We start from the raw sequence: 23,110 nt of genomic DNA on the forward strand, positions 1-23,110 counted from the left end.
GAATTCAGATAGTGCTGTACTTTCATTTAAGTTAAAGTACATCTGTAACTGTTTGGATGTTTGCATTGATAACCTTTAGTTGAATCTCGAATCCCCTTCATTCCACTGTTTATTTGTTTTAGAGATTCTGAGCCGCTCCGTCCCTCTTCAGTCATGATCTGATATACCTCTTTAGGAAAACTCATCTTCCCTCCTGACATGATGCTGTTTATTATGGCTTTGAGCGGCATGGGAGGTTTGGAGATCAGTATCTGCTGAGATGAATTTTTGTTCTCTGTACTTAGTGCAGGTCATTGACCGAGAGGAGATGCAGAGCCGGTGTTGAAGTATCGTCAAATACCCGATGCCAGTCTAAATGCCAGTTCTGACGTTTTTCCTTTTGTAAATGCTGCAAGGTTATTGTTTTGCCTTGCTCTGTATCCACATGTTTTGGTCGTTAGCTCATCTTGTACTGTGAATGAGGGTTCTCCTTTAATTGTTTCCAGCCAGTCGAGCTGGAGAGATAAGGGTGTTGTTACATCCTGGTTTACTGCATTCACCAAATGAGCTGGTAAACAAATGCTCATGCACGCATACTCTATTTGTCTGTCTGGTGAGCTGTAAATAATTTTATGTATGATGCACTCGGTCATTGTTTGTTTATTTTTTGCTGAGTATATAGACTTATACTGATATCTAGTGGTGTGGATGCACAATAGCTCAAGTTATCGATTGGATTTGACAAAATAAAGTGGGTTGGCTGGTTTTGTGATCTGAACATGTCACTAAATGTTAAAAGAAAACTGCTTTTTTTTTTTTAGGCAAAAGCACTTTAGTATAATTAAAAAATATATATATTATAAATATACTTTAAAACAATGTACTGCAAGTGGAAACTGAATGTAAAGTATTCAGACAATTAACTGAATGTTAGATTACAATTAAATTAATATCTGTTACAGTTTAAAATGATATGAAATGGTATTAGTTGAACTTCTATTTTCTTTGAAATATGCCATATGTAATGACAAGTCTTAATGGTAAACCAAAATATGCTTTAATGTCGTTTCTATTGAACCATGTATGTTGTGTATATACAAATATTTGTAATTATGCATTTGTGAAAAAAAAAGTAAAATGTAAAAACAGCACATTACATTAGAAAAAAGTAAAGTGTATTAAGAAACATTCATGAAGGTGTACTTAAAGTGGCCATTTCTGTCATTAATATTATATTATCTTTAAGTAGAGTTTTTTTTAATGAGCTTTTAAGATTTAAAGCACACTAGTGCACATTAAGTTTCACTATATGGATGACTGGAATCTTCGTGTCTGTTTAAAAGTGTAAATGATTTTAAACAGATTTTAAAAGTGATTTTTGTGTGTAATACATTGTAAAGAGAGATAAACTATTAAGTGCACATTTAAAAAACTATTCAAACATCTAAATTGGTGATGAACATATTGCTTTGTCATTGAGATGTGATGTATTTAAACTCAAAGCATCAGAATTGTTTTATTATTATTTTATTTTGTAGTTTTGAGCATTTCTGTCAGCTCAAACATTCTTTTGCCCCACATACATATAATTACATACACTTATGAGGGTTTTATGTACAGATTTTCAAAGATAGTCTTCTTAAAGTTGTGATTGCTTAAAATGTATTTCATATCAATCGGTATTCATCTGAAATTTCACTTCTGGATTCCTTTTGCATTGTCACTTAAATAATACATTTATATCTACCACTGTACCTGATGAAAAACCCGGAAAAAAACAAATGTACTGTACCTAAAATCCTCTTCTCTGTCCTGCCACAACTGTCCAGTCCTTGCTAGAAAAGACATTTTGATAGACTGTAATTCAAGCCGTTACAGAGGAAATTCAGTGAAAGAGGAAGTGGTCTGTTTCGACTTGGTATGAGATGGCATTGTGATCAGTGCAAACAGGAAAAATTCCAAAACTACATTTTTTGGCAAGCATCACATTAAGCATAGGAAGTCATATTATACAACAAATTGGTGAATGTGTTCCCTCTCGGCCCACAATGTCAAAAATATATTCTAAAATATGAGGTTCAGGTGCTTCTTGTGTTGTAAGCCTATAATAAAAGCAATATTGTGCGTAGAGTCCTGTACATTGCAATGGTTGGAGGAGTACAAGAAACTAAAAATAGCAGCATTTAACATGAGCCAGCAAAACAGATACATATAACATGATTTTTGAATAGGGATGCATGATACAGTACAGGTCATTTGATAATATGAAATATTCTTCTTTATTTATTGTTAACCCTCAATATTGGATATGTAAAAAGTGATATTTCAAAATTAAACAGGTTAGAATATGTTTTATAAGAAAATATTAAAATATTTTTAATTCAATGTGTTATTTGCCTTTTCTTTATGAACAACTTTCTAGCAATTTTTGAGTGAAAATTGTTTCTGCACCACTTTTTTTTGTGTAATTGTGTATACTTGATTACATTTAAATCAAGTTTCGTAATCACTGTTAATTGCAATACAAACTTTATGGTCACACTTTATTTTAAGGTTCGATTCTTGCTATTAACAAACCATTAACTACAACTTTAGCTTCTCTTTAGCTTAACTCTTAATTTGCTGCTTAGTAATAGTTAGAAGGGTAGTTGTTAAGTTTAAGTATTGGGTAGGATTTGGGAGGGAGAATATGATCAGAATATGTGCTTTATAATAAACAGTTTATTAGTTATTAGTAGTGAGAATTGGTCCCAAAAAAAGTGTTAATATCTTTATTTTTTTAATTGAGAGAAAATGGTAGTAATTAATCATATTAATTGTAATATTTAGCAAAGGTATTTATTAAAACTAAACAGAGTAGAATTTCTACATCAGCTATTCATTGGTCATCAGCTGTACCATGGAAATAATTATTGGTTTATTAGTAACGACCACAGTTTTTATATCAGTGCATCCCCTTTTTTTTTTTTTTTTTTTGAGTGAGTGAGTGATTGAGTGAAGAATTGGCCTTCCTCTCATTGTCTGTTTTCAATTTTACACAATTTACACTCAACTGCACAGCAACCAAATTCGAACGCTCCTGTTCAAATTGGTGAAGCTGTCCACATGCTCTCAACATTCTCAGTTTTTAGAGCGGGAAATCTTGTAGCTTATATATTGAGTTGGCTGGACTGGAAAAAAAAAATCAGTGGACTGCTGAAGTGTTAACCTGTACAACATGGATATATTATTGTTGCAAGCATTTTACACATTCACAGCTAAAATGTGGGGATTAAAATAAATAATAATAATTTAGTATAGGACTTTGTACAAAATCTAAACTTTTTATATTTAAAAAACACACTGTGCTTAAAGAGTCTATTCAGAGTTATTGTGGTGTCCATATATTTGAAGAAGTCCATTCTCAGAACATAGCACTGAAACACATGTTGGAGGACCTACAGGTCTGATTCTCTTTTTGCCAAACAAACCGGACCAAACTGGGCTGAAGTGGATCGCGCCAGAACTCCGCGGTTTGATAGAACGTAAGCAGTTTCAGATCGCTCCGTGCTACACTCCTCCATGAGCAGTACCAGTTCAGTCGTTCTCTCCAAAGACGGGCTGTTTGTGAGAAATTTCTCTCAGCACTTGTCTCCCTGTGGTTATATCTGTGCACTCTTTTGTCTTTCATTTTTGGAGCAGGCTCCCCTGATGGCTTCATGGATGTTTTCCTGGGCCCTTGTGGTCTCTGCTGGGGAAGTCCAGCCAACTGTGATGTAGGTCAGTCCTTTTGCCTGCTTCTTCCTCAGCGTCCTTTTCTTTAAGTCATGCTAGGGACTTTCAGCCATCCTGCCCATGTAGGTTACAGCTGAAAAAAAAAAAAAAAAAAAATTCTGAAATATCAGATTAAAGAATTGTTTTTTTTTCTTCCAATTTTTATTAAAATACTTATTTTTCCAGCTATAAGGGATATTACACCCCAAAAAAGAAAAAAAAGAAAAGAAAATTACAATCACTTCTCACTCTAAAGTTGTTCTTTCTGCTGTGGAACACAACAGAAGATATTTCGAAGAATGTTGGTGGTCCCCATTGACTTTAATAGGGAAAATACTATGGAAGTCAATGGAGATTAGCAATTTTTTGGATTATGATGACCGAATTTTCAATTTTGGGTGAAAAATCCTTTTAATATGCAAAGACAGCTATATGTAAATCATTTGTAGGTGCTATTAAACACTGATACAACATGAGTTCATAAACCAAGATTAGGGTGTTACTATACTATATATGTTTCTGACCAATGTTTGAGAAATCTGTCTGTCTGTTTGATAGAGAAAAACTCTCTTTACCTTTAAGGGTTACAAAACTTGCCACGTCTGGAAATTCAAAAGTAGCCGTCTGATATTACATTTATTTAAGTGGTCAAAGCTGTGCACACCAATAAAGCCAGTATGAATGGAAACATTGCCAAAAACACTGGCTGCATGTCTAAATGCAAATCTCGGTCTGTCACTGGCTTGTAAAAGGCATTAACTTGTCAGATACTATTTGGATGGACTAGTACTGCCCCTTTCCCTTGTCACAGGCCAGTTACCAAATCCATGGTGTCTTAGCTTAAAAATATGTTGGATATAGCAGATTCTTTCCATTTAAACAGAAGGGACACATACAGTATATTTAGCTTTGAAAATGAACAGGCTTTTAAAGTAAAATGGATCAATCTTAAATGTTAATCCACTCCACACTAACATGCTGGTCTGTCAAATTTTTATATAAATAGATATACACACACACACACACACACACACACATAACCCTAACCCTAACCCTAACTTCAACTAGAAACAGATGCCAATCTCCCTTGTATTTTACTCAACAGGTGAGTTGTTTTGATTCGTATCTTTACAGAAAACGTTATGCTATTATAACGATCAACAAGATTATTATTATGGGGCATACACGCCAAATGCGGGGCATCGTGTCTGATCCATAGTCTGATTGAGTCTTTGCCTTGACTTTGTACGTAATCTAGCGCAAATCATTAAACTTGCGTTAAATCCATGATTTATCTTTCCGTCTGATTGATGGCCGTCAGCGGTTGGGTAGAAGACGACAAATCCCATCATTCCACGCTCCTTCTTACTGTCATCAAACCACGCGATTGTTATTGTTTTGGTAGTGCGCCCTCTAGTGGCAGGTGCTACAACCTGTAACTTTAATAGGCATAGGACACTTCTTTCGAAAACATAAAAAAATTCTCACTGACCCCAAACTTTTAAACATTTGTATATCATGTCAGAATTTGAACCCAGTGTTTTCTTGAAGTGTTTTTCTTCTTCTTCTTCTTTGGTCATGTCTCATCTTGCCTATAGGGCAGCAAATGAGTTAGGAGTGCAAATTGGTGCCCCCTCATAAAAAAATTTGCATGAAGCTTAGCAGATGGTAGACATTCTGTTAATTAGAATTGACTTGACGGTTGGATCTGTGGATTCAGCAGTTATAATGTCTATATCTCTTACAAGGCCAAAGCAAATTTTAGACCATCTACGACATGCCTCAATCTCATTCCACTGTCAGTGTTTCTCTATTAAAGACTGACTAGCTGAGTGACAGTTATAGTCTCAGTTAAGCATCCCTCATGTCATAGCGTCCTCTCCTTAACCTCGTCACACTGCTGTGAGTCCTACCTCTTCTTCTTCTCCACTATTTTCTTTTGCTTTAAATGCCTGAGATTTTGATCCTATCTCAGCTACTGTACATGTCTCCACAGGAACACATAAACAATACAGAGCATTTATGTGCTATCTGAGGGAAGAGGAAAAAACAAAATGAGAAATGTTCAGAGAGTACCCAGCCCACCGCTCCATCCTCAGGGGGCAGCGTGATGGAATATAAGATGACCGGACACATTCAAAGGTTCTAGGTTTAATAAACAGCCATAAAAAAAAAAAAAAAAAAAACCCTGTATAAGACATTTTGTTTAGAGAAAGGCATGACAGTTGTCTCTCTTAATTAAAAGGTGCAGTAGCTACATTGCAGTTCCTATGAATTTTTCAGTACATTGTCATAAATATTAGATTTTCTTATTGGTTTCCAGTCAGTAAGTTTAATGTTTCTGAAAGAAGATTTTTACATGTCTTTGAAAGAAGTCGCTTGTGCTAACAAAGGCTGCATTTATTTGATAAAAAAATACAGTAAAATTGTAATATTGCAAGATATTATTACAATTTAAAATAACTCTTTGTATATATCTTAAAATATAATTTATTCCTTTGATGTAAAGTTGAATTTTCAAAATCGTTACTCCAGTCTTCAGTGTCACATGATACTTCAGAAATCATTCTTATATTCTGATTTGATCCTCAGGAAATAATTTGGAAACCAGGATACAGGTTTGTAAGATTTGAATAATTGAAATAAATAAATAAATATATATATATATATATATATATATATATATATATATATATATATATATATATATATATATATATATATATATATATAAAATTTTCTTCTATTTTATTAAAACACACACACATATAAGTATATGTATTTAGCAGATGCTTTTATCCAAAGCGACTTACATTTCATTCAGTCTAACAATTTTTCCTAACATGTGTTCCCTGGGATTTATATATACATTTATAAACATATTTATAAACCTTTTTACTAAGCAAGAATGCATTAAATTGAGAGCAGTAAACAGTAAAGCCATTCATTTATAATAATGTGAAAGATTTCTATTTTAAATAAATGTATTATGTAAAAAATTAAGGAACAAAAGCTGTTATTTGTATAATCAATAATTTTAAACATATTTATATAACTATATACAGAGATAACAAATATATATTATTATTATTATTATTATTAGTTTTCATTTGGGAATCTGACTATTGCTGTGTTGTTTTCTAACCTTGACCAACACCGCACCATCTGCTTTGATTGACACTGACATCATATCACGATCCACCACATTGGTGTATGCATCGACATTCAGCCAAGGCTAGTGTTCTCTTGCTAGTGTTCTCCAAAATGGAATAATCTCCATGATAAATTGTCCATTTTGCTATATTAAACAATACACAGCCCCGTCCTTGGCCGCCGTTAGCCAAATCAGCCGGAAGCCCACTTCACCCCTATCAGCGGAGGTCAGTGGCAGTGCAGTCTTGCTTCTGTTTCACATTTGGCCGGTGCTTTCAGGTTTGTCTGCGAGAGGCTGTTAAGTGTGAAAAATAGGGATATTTTCCCATCTTTTCAAATACTGTGTATTTAGTTTAAAATGTCTCTTTCTGAGTAAAGGTAGATGGTTATGTTGGCCACTATATTGGACACTGCTTTATTTGGGAAAGGGGTCCAGTGAAATGTCAGATGTAAAACATGGTCAACTTCAATGATTGATGACCTGAAAATATTTTAATCACATCTGGCCTTGCTGCCATGCCCAGAAAGGCCACCTGGAACACGTTTTGAATTTCTTCGTTTTGTGATCTCGCTAACTCAGCTCGAGCCGTTCCCTCCTGTCATGCTTCCACTGCTATTTTTCTTACAAAGCTGTTCATTAAAACTGAGAACTTTTTGTTACCTGACTCTTTAGGGGTCAAAGGGGTCTGTTATGTTATAATTTCAAATTGGGGGTGTACTATTCCCAGTGTAATTATTCCAATTTATCATCGAATGTGTGTCATGACATTACTGTACGTTTTTCCATTTCAATATTCATATCCACACTATTATTATATCCCGCTGGCTTTGTCCACTTATTGGAATCGTTTGATGGTGGCACCCCAATCATTCATCACATTCAGCTCTCTGCCGCTGTTATGGATTCATTTCTGATTACATCAGAAAGAATCATAGGAACGAGGGGTATTTTTAACCTTTGGTTTCTGATGCGCTGACAGAATGTGCAGCTTCTTTTTTGTCTGCCGCCATCCATATCCATGTGAGGACAATGAAAAGAAAGCCGCAGAGTCTTAGCTGGAGTTTCATTTCCATTGTACATTTGTTTAAAATGTAATGTTCTTCAGACAGCCACATCATCATCAACTTCATCATCTTCCTGCAAGTTTCCCTCTTTTCAAACTGTTTTTTAGGTTCAAGGTTTCCCTTGTGAAAAAGTGTGTCTAATTGTGTTAAATGTGTATTGAATTTTGTACTTAATGTTATTAAAATTACGTAACACAAGTAATCTAAAAGTTTTTCTTTTAACTTTCTTTTAACTTAAGTGCACTTTGTAATATTGTCAAATTAAGTTTTACCAAAGACTACGGTTTTACCTAAAAGTACATTTTAAATGATTATTTAATTATCTTTTGTCATACTTAAAAATGTGTTGACTATTATATTGAAGGTACTTTTTAAGGTCAAATTAGATATCATTATTAACTTACAATGAGCAATACATTTGTGACAGTATTCACAATAATTAATGCTAGTTAATAAAAAAAATACAACAGTTCATTGTTCACATTAGCTCAGGTCGATTAAAAAATATTTAACGGATACAAAACTGGTTTTAATAATGTCTTGTCAATGTTGAAATATACAATAACCAAGATTAATAAATGATTTGGAATAATTTTCATTGTTAGTTCATGTTAATGTTAAACAAATGGAACCTTGCTGTAAACTGTGACCAAATGTTCATTCATCTATCCATCCATGCAGAGTTGTTATAGTTAGTTCATAACACTTCATTCATTAAGTAATGTTAGGACAGAAACTTTACTTGATTTCAGTTGAAATTTAATATGCTGGTAGGAATGTGATGAAACAACCTGCTGGTTAATGAATGACAAAAATACCACATGAAATCTGATCTGATCACTCAGAAACACAACTGATTTTAAACAGATTTAAAACCGTCTAAAAAGGTTATTGTGAAAATTCACTTTTAATACGTTGTTTTCCCTATTCCAAATAACTGAAAAAAGACACAGATCTAAGTTGGACAGGCAAACATTTTTTTCTGCCTGTCTGAACAAGGACCTTAGAATTCTAAAAGTATTTCCTTTTGTTTTAAAGTCACTCATACAGTATAAAAAAAAAAAATTTGATAGCAAGATTTGAAATCTAGAAAACCTTGTTTTTCCAATCCAACATGGTTACAAGCAAAGACTCATACTGTTCCAACTGTTATGTTCATACTGAACATGAAAACATACTAAAAATAGCCCCTCTGACCACACCTATAAAAATAAATAGTTTATAAAAAATAACGCAGTCACATATACACTCTCATATCTTGCTCTCTTCCACCTTGATTTACTGTACTTAGCCCTCACTGGCCGTAGTGTTTCCATTTTAGATGAATCACAGCCATTTGTATAGCACAATACCTGTCATAGTGCCTGAGGGAAAGTGAGGTCGCCATTGTAATAAAATGTAAACCAGGAGTGGAAAGCATGATTTATATCAGGCTAAATAGAAAGGTTTAGCTTGTACTGTGGGTGGAAAATCAGTTTCCTGTTTAGCTTTAGCTCATTTATCAAATATGCCTTCGGATGTCCAGAAGGCCTTTCATGTATCGTACATGGAATTCTTCTTATAGATGCTGCATACAAGTGAAAGAAACAACAACTTCCATTTATAATTTTTTTTTTTTTTTCACCATTTGGTTTCTCGTGAGAAAAACGCCCGTGTTTGCTGACAAGCATTGACGAGAGACATTGTCCAGTATCGGAGGAAAAGGCTTTCGACAAATATCAAAGAAGGAAGTGGGAACTAAATCTTGACAGGACGGGGTGACACATTTCTTTAGCATTCCAACCAGATTCGGCCATTCCAAAAAAACCCTACATGATCCAATCTCAGCGAGCTGGCTCTAGTTCAGCCCAATCATCTCTTCATCAGCTAAATTCATGGCAATCCAGCCCGCGTTTGTTTGCTTTTTGTCACAGACACATCAATCTCTTTTGGCAAGGAAATTTGATGTCATTATATGTGTACATAAATGTTTGTGCAGTCATTTTGAGTAATAAGATGTCATATTTGGATTATGTGCTTCCATGGATGTAGTTCTGTCCTATCATTCAGTAAAATGGTGCTCTTCCAAGGCTGATTTCATGCTCCAGTACCAGCTGTACCAAACAGTTATATGAACCAAAGGTCCCATAGATCCAGCAGCATCGTAATGTGCCTGTTGTCCATCTAATTTGCACAGTTTAACTGTAAATTAACTGTAAAGCCTTGAGGTTAGAGTTCAGAACGCTGATATAATTTCAGCCACTTAGTCAAACCGCAGTATTGGCATGGTTGAGGAAGTGACTTCACAATCAACAAATGTTCTCACAAGTGTTACACTTAATCTATTACAGGCCTCTACAAGAATGGCTTGAACAAATATAGAGAGAGTTTGTTGACTAAGAAAGTCAGCTATTATTTTTTATTATTTTTTATTTTTATTTATTTTTTATTTTGATCATCAAAAGAGTCAGTTCACCAAACATAACTATCATCATTAACCCACCTTCATGCCATTCTTAACCTGTTTGACTTTTTTCTAAGGAACACATACAAAAATATATCTATTGAACAAAAAAAAAAAATGTCCATACGTTTTGGACCACATTAACTTGCATTTTGTGAACCAAACCACATTCTTCAGAATAACTTATTTTATGTTCCTCAGAAAGAAGGGAATAATGGAAATCTTGTTTGAATAAATATTTAAAAAAGAAGTCCTTAGTATTCATATTTCATCCCTGTCAAATATTAAGTATTCTGGTAGAATCTACTTTTGCAATAATTATTTTATGTATAATTGATCTAAAATCTCAATTCTGTCATGATGTCTCTCCTTTATGCCATGCTGAACCTGTTTGACCTTGTTCTGAGGAACACTTATATATATATATATATATTTTTTTTTTTTGTCCACGTGATTAAATTAAAATTGGTCCAGTACTTTTGGATCCCCTGACTTTCATTATATGAACCAAAGTTAAACATTCTTCAGAATAAATTGCTTTGTTTTCCTCAGAATGAAAGTAAGTCATACGGGCAATGATAACAAAATTAAGATGTTGGGTGAACTATCGTTTTAAGTTTGTTCTGAATAAATATTTCTAAAAGTGGCGCTTAGTAATCCTATTCCAACCCTGTCAAATGTTATTTAATATTCTGCTAGAGCGAACACAAAACTGTTTCAACATCGGTAGCTGAATGACAATGGTTTGAACAAGTATTTCCCCCCGTCCCATCTGCCAGTTCAGTTTCTATGGTGTTTACTGCATTTTTACTCTATAGCATGAACTGAACCACAGAGCTGCCCTTTGACATCCAGTGCTTTACCCTACAGAGGCATTCTGCATTTTTTCCCCCTGACTCTCTTTTTCTGAACCGAATGAGACTTAACTGATTTGATATACAATATGCCTCGGAGACATTCAAACCAGGCCAAACTTTAAAAACAGCCTGAAAGCCTCATAGGGCAGAACATCGAGGTTCTCATACACTGATTTTCGGCTCTGAAGAGTACAAACACAAAAATAACCGATTGGTGTTGAATAGCGAATTACAGAGTGCTCAATGTTTGCTTTAAAAACATACCACAGGCAGTGTTTACAATCCTTTTTTGAACTCTCATGTCATTAAGGCTCAAATGTGTGTATTTTTTTTTTTTTTTTTTTACCAAATCATATTAAGTATTGTACAAAAGTTATGCCTAACATTAGGTCTCCCAGTGGCAGAATATACTATTGGCCACCAATAATTCAGACATTTGGTGACCTCCAGCAATTAAATCTAGGTCAGTGTGAACAAGGCTTCGGTGTGAATGTCATCACCTTATAAATGGCCCACCGCTGCTGCTGGCCAATTACTGAAAAACTGCACTGTATCATAATCGCGTGCAAATTTTGGCAAAGCTTTCTGTGATATGGGAGCAGCTGCTTCTCTCTACCTTTGATGTGAAAGCAACTTGACTCTTCCTTCTCATGAGAAATTTGGAAATGCAGAGATATTGACTATATTACGCAGCTGTTTTGGCAGAATGAGGGAGCCAAGCACAGCTGAGAAAGGAACAGAAAGCTCATCCACGACTGACTATGCAAATCATGTCACCAAAGATTGAATTAAACTCTGAGCCAATGACAGCTTAAACACATTTTGGTGAGTTTATTTGCAATCCCGCAGGAGATTGAGTTTCGCTCTCTTGGACAATATTTCCATGCTTTAGACTTTGTACAAGACCCACTACAAAATGTGATCCAGATCAGTAGATGTACACATTAGCTGCTCTTTTCTGCAGCATTTGTCTCATTCTGTTAAATAATATAAATAATACTAAACTAAATAATAGAATAATCCTTAAAAAACAGATTTGCTTCATTTGTTAAGGATAAGGCAACTTGTTTTTAAAGAATTTATCTTGAATTCAGGGTGGGAGAATCGATCTGGCAATATTTCAGTACTGATGCTGTTGCTCATAGAAATATTTGTCCAAAGTGTATCATTTACATTAACAATTTATTGATAAGAAAATGAATCAGTAATCACAATAATTTATTATTATTATTATTATTATTAAAATATTAAAATATTACAAAACATTATTAGTATCCAGTTATTAGTTGAGGTTAATCAAATTTAATTTGAAGTTATGTCATTATGGCTATTAATAACACTGAATCTCTAAAAATCATAATTTCCATAGAAAAAAAAAAATATAATAACAATATATTATACTTTAAATAAGAAACATAAAGTTTAAATGCAATGTATTCTATAAATCAAATAAATCAAAGAATATATAACTAATAAATGTAAAATCTAAATATACAGTACTAGTATAAACTACATAGTATATGTATAATTATGTTATAATACAGTTATATAATATATGTTATATTGTGTATTTATATTTAAACAAGAAATACTTTTTTTCTGGCTGCATAAACAGATGTATAAAGCCATGTATTGAGGGCAGAGAAGTTATTAGGAATTAAGAATTAAACAAAATATATTACCCACAATCCTCCACATATTATCAACTCCCCTGGCGACAGATGTACATGTGTTTAATTGTTTTATCTAGCCTTCAGGCTGCCGTCTTCAAATGTATTAAGAGTTTAAATGCAGTAAAGCCAGAAGGTGGATCAGAAGGTTTCACAGCTGGCTTTATTTATTGCCTTCATAAAATACATATTTTTTTTCTGGTTTAGAGTAAATAGGCCCTCCACTGAAGGAGCTCAGTTAATGTGACACGTCCTTCATATCTTATGCGTTATATATTTATTTTCTATTACTGTGTTTTCCAAAGCTGTTATTGAATGACCAGCGATTAATGAGATGCCTGTAATAATAGACAGTGGCCTTGTCTGCGTCCACACACCAACATACTGAGGACATTTTGAAAAATTGGTGGAATTTCCTTTCAGCTGTCAAGAAATCTTTTTGAGGCTAGAAAAAGAGCTTTATTTGTTGCAAATGAACCATGAGAAACATTTTTTTTTTCATTGCCCCCATTCCCCTCGCCTGCTGTATACGTGATAGGCTTGCAAAGCGTCTCAAGGTGTTGATGTGGGTACTGTGCCATTCCTAGATCTTCTTCGGAAAGAAAAACCTCTCAAGTCTCAAACGCTCTCAGACACAGCTTTTACACTCTTTTGTTCCTGAGGGGCTGAAAGTACCGTGTATTCGTTTCAATAACAGAATGTGACATTGGCGGCTGCCTGAGTTATTATTCTCCTGCTGTTTGAAAGCCCTCTCCATCTCTCCTGCATGAGGAGAACTCTGATCTCAGCACGACATCCAAAACAAGAGAAACCGCATCTTTCTGACACCCTGCAAATCTTGTTTCCTTATCCTTTATTAACCCTGTGACATCCTTCGTTTTTTTATTCTCTAGCTCGTTCGCTCAGATATCATCATTTTTGTCCTCCAATTGCAGCAAAAATTATTGTTCGCCGAGGTGGTGCGCAAAGTTTCCGATGGTTTTTCAGAACAAGCTGCCGTGATACTTCGTATGTAATAAGCTTTAATGGATCTATAATGTGATCTCCAGTTCACTCGTCTGCTACTTGTAGAGTTCACAGAGTTCAATGCTGAAGCAAAACTCTATGTTTGCTTTCCAAAATCAAGAGGTTCATATTATGGACGAGCCAGTGCATCATTAAACACGTTCTGCATGTCAACGGAGTCTGATGCATATAGATGACGCAAGGTTTTTTTAAGATGTTTTGAAGAAACATCACGCAAGCAAGAGTGCTGTTGTCCAAATGGTTGTGATTTGGCTGTAGACTCACGGCTGTAATCATTAGATGTGGATGACTTTATTCCCCTAAGAATTCTTTGAATAGAAAGTTCAACAGAGAACAGAGAATATATATATATATATATATATATATATATATATATATATATATATATATATATATATATATATATATATATATATATATATATATTAAAATGTTGTAATGTTATAAATGCTGTTTTTACTTTATTTTGAACTTTTACATTGGAATGCTTATCTTAATCCATTCAGTATATATTTTTACAGCTTATTATATTTCCACTCTGCTGTGTCTGCAACATATGGTCATAATAAAGATTATTTATCACGATTTGAGTGGTAGTATTCATACAATTGTTATGCAAATATGGAATTATTATTATTAAAGTCTTTTGTCAACATAATGCTCCAATTATCCATTCAAGGAGAAACACCAAAGCCATTTTAATAGTTTAATATATATATAATTATGATATAAAATGCATATACATTTATCTCACTGATGATGAGAGACTCCTACTAGTGTTTTAATTGGATTTGTTTTATTATATTTTTCTACAATGGGTTTATGCTGGAGCCAATGTGACCCTGAGAATAAAGGTCCCAAAAGAGCAGTTTAGTAGTGATGCCATATAATAGAATAGTTTTAGAATGTGAAGATATAGTTTGCAGAATGGATGTTTAAGGACAACAGATGCATACAGAAGGAAGCAAACCACTGCAGTATTTTTTATATTATATTATATTATTATATAAGTCTTTCACGGCAAAAATAAAAGGTTGAACTCAACATTACAATTATTATTATTATTATTTAGAGATACATCACTGGGGTAACAAAAACAAGAATCTTAAATGCCCAAAAATGAAAGTTTTACTCCATAAACTGAACTGATGCTGCATCTTCTTCTGATAAACCACTGTAAGCTTAGACTCAGGTGGCCTCAGTAAGAGATGATCTCCTGCAATGAGAATAACGCTGAGGTCATCTCATAGCAGGCAGATAGGGATGGCTAGAAAGAGCTCTTTTCCATATTGAGTTCATATCCTGTTGCAGAGAATTACCTCATTGCTTATTCTGTCTGCACTTTTTTGGTCATTCTTTCTTTTTCTCCAGCTCTCCCTCTTTTTTCACCGAGAATGATAGAGCAATCATTTGAAGGCATGCTTGTGCTGATGCACAACATATGGCTCAATGCACATGTTCCGAAGGCCAACATCAGAGCATTATTATGAAACCGAAGGCAATAGGGGCATATTCATTGTTTAAATATTAATGGTCATTACAATTTTGTTATTTGTAATTTTGCTACTCGAAATCAACTTGAAAGAAACAGTTCATTCAAAAATGTACATTTTGTAGAGTTATAATTCAGTATAATTGTTCATTACTCATACTGTATGTTTTTTGGATGCAGAAACACTAAAATTATAATGGATAAAACTGATGTTCTGCTCCAGTGAGCTGAACCTGAGAATCAAATCAGTCTGATTTGTAAATTTAATCTTTTTTTTTTAATTTATTTTTTTTATTTATTTTTACTTAAAATGTTCACAAATCATTCACAGCTTTATATTTCTTAATGAAATGTTGTGTATAGTTCCATGGACTACTTCCATAATCTATTTAGCTGTTTTGAATCCTAGGTGAGTCTTGAATGCTTCAGTCTCCTGATTGTATAACATGGAAAAGATCAACCAATACCATCATCAAAATTTCTCCTTTTGAATTTAACAATCCCCCACCTCCCAAACCAACACTTTTTGTGGCTTTTAAAGTGTGTTTTTAAACACTTAAATGGGACGAGGGGAAAATAAAGGTGTATAGCTCCCACTATTCTGCCGCTCCTTGATTTAAGATCTCAAACCGAAACCTGTCATGCCACTCTGTTATTTATCAATCAAGAGCCAATCTTAGCTCTCCTTTCTTGTAAAGATCAACAGTAGCCAGAGAGCGATACCAGTAGCTGATGGTGGCGATAAACCTGTGATCTGTGGAAACATGGCGCCCCACTGTTACAGCAACGAAGGCGATGGGGACAGATAAGCCATTATACCAGCCTCAGCTTGTCAGCTGTATTGTGCTCTTCCTCATAAACCTATTCAGTGATTATGCACCTGTTTGCAAAGTCAGGCTCCAGGAAAATACACACACATTTGTCAGACAGCCGTACAGTAACAGCCTGCTTCGCAAATGGTTTTTAAATCAGTGCAGGCACGGTCAGATGGAACCGACATCTTAATTTGTACAATATCATACGACATTATGTGCATTTTTAACGCGGCAAATGGAAATTTCCAGGCTTGCTCATATTGAAATAATATCCTGATTTAAAGCGGTTCAATTTTCCATAAATCAACTGTTCATTTTAAGAGTTTGAACATTGTAATCCTATGGAGTAATGCAGACAGAATGCTCTGCTGTGCAGATGATCTTCTAGTCTCAATTGACTCATTTGATTATTATCCCGACAAAACTTTACTTTTGAAGTGTCCATCTAACGTGAGGTTTGCATGGATAGGTGAACGCAGTTTATTTATTTTGGCCAATCATCAGCAGGAGAACAACTGGACGTGCTCCAATCAAAACAGACTTCGACTTTAGTATGCAAATGTTTTGGAGAAGTAATTTCTGCATTTACGGTGTTTACTGACCTTGCAGATGATATGTCAAGATCAGGCACAAACCAACACTATGATGCAAAAGCAACGAATACAGTCCAAATCAATCAGAAAGCGCTCCAGACTTTGACTAAAATAGTTGCAAATGTGCCAAATTTGCAATAATAATTTAATATGTAGTCACCACTGGTGAGAGTAGGGAAAACAGTCAAGTAAATACCTTTATGAAAGGTTTCATTAATTTTTACACCAGTATTTCTGATTCAAAATTAAGAAACTCATATGAACTAGTCATTTTCAATGATTCAGTCAAGATTTATGGAACTTTGTTGAATCAGTGAATCGTTTACGGCTGAATCCCTCACTGAACCATGAGTCTTTTCTTTTCTTTTTTTTCTTTTTTAGATGTGGGATTTAAAATAAGAATTATATTTTAGACTCTATTTACAGATTAATAAAAAAAAAAAATATATATATATATATATACATATATTTTTTTTTTTTTTTTTCAGGCTCCGTAAACTTTTGATAGTTTATTTTATTTTTTTAAATTATTTTTTTTGTAGTCTTCACATTCCTGACATGGAACTAAAAATTTTCTCTCATTTCCAAGCAGAAATTGAGGTTTCGTGTCAAGAGTTTGCTTACTATCTTGCCTTCGCTTTGAGCATTCACTGCGCTTGCTCTGTTTAGGTCGTAAACAGCTTCTCCTCAAAGGCGGAAGTGTTGCGTTTCAGTGATAAAGTTTATCAGCTCCTAGGGGTGTCAGAGAAGCAACAGAGGGGCCCTAAAACTTGCCAAAACACTACAGAAACCTCATTCTCACACATACAAGTTAATTCAGTGGTAGCAACAAATTAACAGACAACAGTTGATGTCCCACTTCAAAAATTCATATTGCATGAAAAATGCATGCTTGTTTACAGAAAACAAATGCAACAAATGATCTTTCTCATGGAGGGTTAATCAATACACTTACACAGCATTTCAACCCCAGTGTACTCTGAAACACAAACCAAATGTGGCTTCACATACATGTTTCTGCCGGCACAAACACAAAATATATACCCATCAGCAGCATGGAGCAGCAAAATGTTGACTTCCCGTTAAACAAAACGCAGCCATTATCTCCCATCTCTCATTATTTGAATTACTGTATGTCTACAAGAGCAACTTTCATAATATGCTGCACTAAAAATACTTGAAATGCTCATTTTGTCTTATTATATTGTGCTAGACATAATGTTCGAGCTGCCTGGTGTTTAATGAATCTCACTGGAGACCTGGTCACATTGTACGAAAACCAAAGTACACAGTTTACGTAAAAGGCCTTTAGACATCACAGGGCTGATCAAATTTTACTCAATGTACTCGTAATTTGGTGAGCTAAACACTGATTAATGTGATTTGTTTGTTAAAATGGGCTACCTGACACCCGTGAACCCGTGAGATTGAAGTCGCGCAGAATAACTGGATTCTGAGTTGTTCCTTTCTCTCCGCTTTTCCCTTTCGGTTTTCAAACGCAAAATGTTGTTCCTTATATGAAGTCTGCTGTGTTGTCTATTTATTTTTGGATGTACTGAATCAACAACAACAACAAAAAAATTACCAATTGTTGGTCATTTTTTGAAAGAGAGAAAGCACTGTGCTCTTTTTAATATTTCCTAAAAACACAATATTTTTTTTAAATAAAAAGGTCTCTGCTGTAGTGTCTGGCGCACATGACTGTGTTTGGATGTGAAATGCATATGCGTGTGCATTGTTTCCACATTCATTGTGGCTAGGAAATGTCTCCAGGGCTTGCCCACCCAGACCCCTAACAGCTGCTGTAAAACCAGTACTGTGATAGTCAAGTGTGTCTCCCCTCTTCTAGGAAAAACCTTTCCTGAAAAGCCATTGTAAACAGAGCAAAAACAGTATCTAGTTTTAATATTTTTTATGAATTCAAAATCCTATGTTAATTTTTGTTATTATTATCTGTGAGATTTTTACCAAACATGTATTTTGACACCAATTTTTATTTATTTATTTATTTATTTATTTATTTATTTTTTTAGGTTTGGAAATATGTAGTGTAGTTTAAATATTAAGTTCCTGTGTTGCAGAAGCAGAGTTTATACATTTGAAAAAAAAAAAAAAAAAAAAAAAAAAACACCTACTGTACAACTGGCCTGCTGCAGTGGGTCATTAAAATAACTACCATAATTTCTAGATAAAAACCCAAAATTATTGGATCGCTATTTGCATTGTAAATCTGAATAGTGCAAATGCACTATGAAACAAAACAATAGTATTTGTTCCTGCGGACAATGTTGGATTAATTATAATTTTGGTCTGGATGAAGAAATTTAGGTCTGTACTCTGTAATAAAAAAAGCGAACATTATTTGACATTGTGCCTTTTTTCCCCCTTATGATTTTTGCTGCTTTCCGTTGAAGTGACACTGAAAATATAGTTAAATGTGCAGACTGTGTACTCTGGTCTCATGGCTAATTTTAATATGGATATCTGTATATCCATGTGCTATACAGTACATTTTTTATATCAGTTTTCACTTTTCATATATTTCTCTGTGAAGTAAAATATATATACTTTTTTTTTATTAAAAATTTAAGAATTAAATAATTTACTTCACTATTATCTTATCTATTTAAATTCCAACAAAAATTAACAAAAGGGCAAATGTGCTTCTTTTAAGATGGTCACTTCTCTTGAGCATTTAAGAGAAAAGGGCAGATTTAGAGCACATGGTTTCTCTTTCATATAAGAGCGTGTGTCTTGTTCCATTCCTCATACTTTTCTCCTGACACACGTTCTTTTAAAGATAATGACAAAATGTTCAAACCAAAGCAAAAATTCTTCCTCATGCCAGTTTCCCTTAAGAACATTAAAAGTTGTAGCTCCCCCAAGAAAGCTTTATCTGCATTAGGTTTGACTGGCTCGTTTGTTTCTGTGTATTCCAGCTATAAACACGAGCAATTGTGAGCCTAAGCCTTGTATTTTTTCCCCTTGCACAAACTTCACCTGGCTGTTTCACATTCCACCGTAAGCAGTACCATAACAAGTCATTCATTTTTGTGTGAAATGTTGTACACGTCCAATTGCTCTGTAATCCGAGACAACTTCAGAACTGCCCAGCTCAACCTTGACGCACTTCTCACAGGTCTTCATCCCCCATGAGAAAAGTGGCCACAAGCACACGCATTCACAACTTTTGGTCATATGACTACAGCAGGTTTGAAATTCACCTGACATGTGATACAGAGCGAGCTGACCTTACCGTCATGGCACTGATTCTTTGTTCAGCAGTGCAGACCTTACATGCATTATCAAGAAATAAACTTTTGTTCTTCTGAACATCTTGGAAAATTGATCAGACATATTGTGAGAGTACTAAAATAAATCTTGGCAAGGTAAGTGTAAAACTCTATGAAAACTCTAAAAGCAATGAAGTAAGAAGAGATGGAAACTTACAACTATGCCTCGGCTTCGGAGAATTCACTGAAGAAGGTGCTTCCGTTGGAGTGCGGCTGTCCCGGCGATGGCTCCTCGCTCCTGTAGCTGCTCTGGCTGCTCCCGTCCTCAGGCAGTGTCTCTTGTGATTTGGGGGGCTTCTGGAACGATCCAGGCATTCCTGGCTCAGCAGACCCTAACAAGCAGGGGCATCGATTCTGAAGCCCCTTGTAAAGGAAGTTCATTTTCAGAGAGGGTATCCAGGGACAGCCAAGAAGGTTCTTGAAGGCTGCACGAAACTCTGGGCTTCGGCAATAGATGATGGGGTTGAGGCCGGAATTGATGTAGCCTAACCAGTTTAAGAGACGTAAAACTTCCTGGTTCGACACCTCTCGTTTGATCCCCATAATTACATTCACCATGAAGAAAGGCAACCAGCAGAGTGTGAAGACACCCATGATGATGCCCAGCGTCTTGAGGGCCTTGTGCTCCTTGACGACGGTTAATCTCGACGGTCGCCTCTGGGAACTTTTCCGCCTCGCCATCATTCCTCCGACGTTATTGCACGTCGAAGGTAAGTTGTTGTTACCTTGGAGCGTCGGCAGTGCCTGATTTCCCTTGCACTCGTTTTGGAATCTCAAGCGGTTCTTGACGATGAGCTGCACTTGTCGTGTGGCAATGAGAAAGACACGTGCGTAGATGAAAATCATGATGAGTAGTGGGATGTAGAACGAAACCACTGACGAAATGATAGCAAAGAGAATGTTTATTTCTAAATCACAGCACTTGGGGTCTTCATAACATTTCTTTGCTTTCGCGTCATCCTCCATACGATAGTACTGATTCATAATAGGGACGAAGGAGATTAGAGCTGAGACCAGCCAAATGACACAAACAATAATTCGAGCCCTGCACTTATTCAGAAGCAGTTTATACCGCAGAGGCCGCGTGATTGCAATATAACGATCCACTGCAATGATGCAAAGGGTCTCTATGCTGGCGGTTACGCATAAAACATCAACCGATGTCCATAACTCACACACAGTCTTACTGAGTTGCCATTCCCCTGTTACAACTATTGTGGCACCCGGTGGCACCACCAGCACTCCCATTATTAAGTCAGCACATGCCAGAGACATGATGAAGATATTTGTCGTGGTCTGCAGCTGGGAGGTGCGTGTGATAGCGATGATGACCAAAAGGTTACCTACGACGATAATGGTGACGATGATCACCATGATGAACAGCACCAAGGACTTCAACCCATCTCCTTCAATCCCTGGAGATGTCGTATTGTTTGATAGACTGCTGCTCACATTGGATGGTAGAGTAGTGCTTATCAGAGTTTCCATGTTTCAGTATTCGGAGATCAAGGCATGCAATTTTTCAGACTGAATATCAGAAACCAGCAGCAGCAAAGAGACGTAGATAGGTGCTGGATATGTCTAAAGCAATTGTGATACCATGATGATGTTCCGTTTAATCTTGCATTTTATACCACCGTATCTCCAAATCTTGAACAACAGCATCAATTCTGTTTCACCTCTCCTTCAATCATCCTGAAAGTCATTCACATCCCGCGTCCTGCAGCATTTGAAGCAAACATATCTGTCATTTTCCACACATCTGAACTGCAGATGTAGGAGGGAAAAAGTCCATGAGAGATGAGGGAAAAAGCATTTGAACTTTTTGAAAAGCTCTTAAAACCACCAGAGAAAAGGCAGATTAGCAGCCGTCCTGTTGAAGTAGTCCGTGGAGTGGAGTTTGAGCTGAAGTGGAGAAGGTTCAGTCAGCGTGTTACCACCGCGTGTGTGGAGCGAGCGAGTGGAGTTGCCTCTACTGCCAAAAGCTCAAAGGAGCAGTGACACTGCCGACAGTCAAAAGTGGTAAAACACGCTCTCTCTCTCTCTCTCTCTCTTTTTGAGTTGAGCATTCAGCATGCTATAGTTGCAGTCACATTTCACCCGGGGGGTGGAGTTGTAAAGAGTGCCTCACACAAAAACAACACCCCCTCTCTGTCTCTCTATCCAACAAGTACACAATCAGCAAACATAAAACATTCCTATCTTGTCTGTTAAGCATCAGAAATAGACATACATGCAATAATATATACACCAAAATATATTAATGTCTAAAGGGAAGTACCTCAGTCTAACAATAAATTGATAGTATATTTCACAAATATTTACAAAGAAATAGCAAATAACACATTGAATTAGACATGCCATTTTTTTTTTTTTGCAGAATAAAAATAAAGGTTCCAGAAGAAGGGGATTCACAGCAGAAGAAGCATTTCTGAGTCCCCTGAAGAACTGCTTATAAAAGGACCTTTTTTTTTTTTTTTTTTTGTTATTGAAGAACATTAATACTCAAAGGAATTTTCACTTTAAAGAACCATTTGTGGAATGGATGTTAAAGTTTTTATGGAAACATAGATGCCAGTAAAGAACCTTAAACAAATGTAGCTAAATTAAATAATAATAATAATAATAATAATAATAATAATAATAATAATAATAATTAGGCTGTCAGTAATGTGAACCTACCAAGAAGTCTTTAAAATATTGATCAAGTTTTTAACTTGAATATTTTTTTATGTAGTATTATTTAGTTTGATTAATAAATTAACATTAAAGGAACACATTTTAAATGTATGTATATAAATTGGTGTTTTTTTATTTATTTATTTGTTTTTATGTTAATGCAACAGATTAATTTTTCCATTTTAAGACATAAAATATATTTAACACATTTAATGCAGGGACAGAGCTATGGTTGGCCACCCCACTCACAACTGCTGCATTTTCTTCTTTTTTTTTCTTAACAAGAATTTGG

At 35.1% G+C, this 23,110-nt stretch overlaps 1 protein-coding gene across 1 annotated transcript; it reads right to left on the minus strand.

Annotated features, from left to right (window-relative positions):
• Window positions 1–1,492: 1,492 nt before the first annotated feature.
• LOC113107369 (beta-4C adrenergic receptor-like) lies at window positions 1,493–22,239 on the minus strand. The gene is made up of 2 exons (XM_026269822.1): window positions 20,297–22,239; window positions 1,493–3,826 (listed from the first exon to the last, which is right to left on the minus strand). Exon 1 carries the CDS (start codon window positions 21,625–21,627, stop codon window positions 20,299–20,301), a length of 1,329 nt encoding a protein of 442 aa, XP_026125607.1. The 5' UTR covers window positions 21,628–22,239; the 3' UTR covers window positions 1,493–3,826; window positions 20,297–20,298.
• Window positions 22,240–23,110: the final 871 nt, after the last annotated feature.

Source organism: Carassius auratus, chromosome 8 (assembly GCF_003368295.1).
Source record: "Carassius auratus strain Wakin chromosome 8, ASM336829v1, whole genome shotgun sequence".
In the NCBI taxonomy this organism is placed as follows: domain Eukaryota; kingdom Metazoa; phylum Chordata; class Actinopteri; order Cypriniformes; family Cyprinidae; genus Carassius; species Carassius auratus.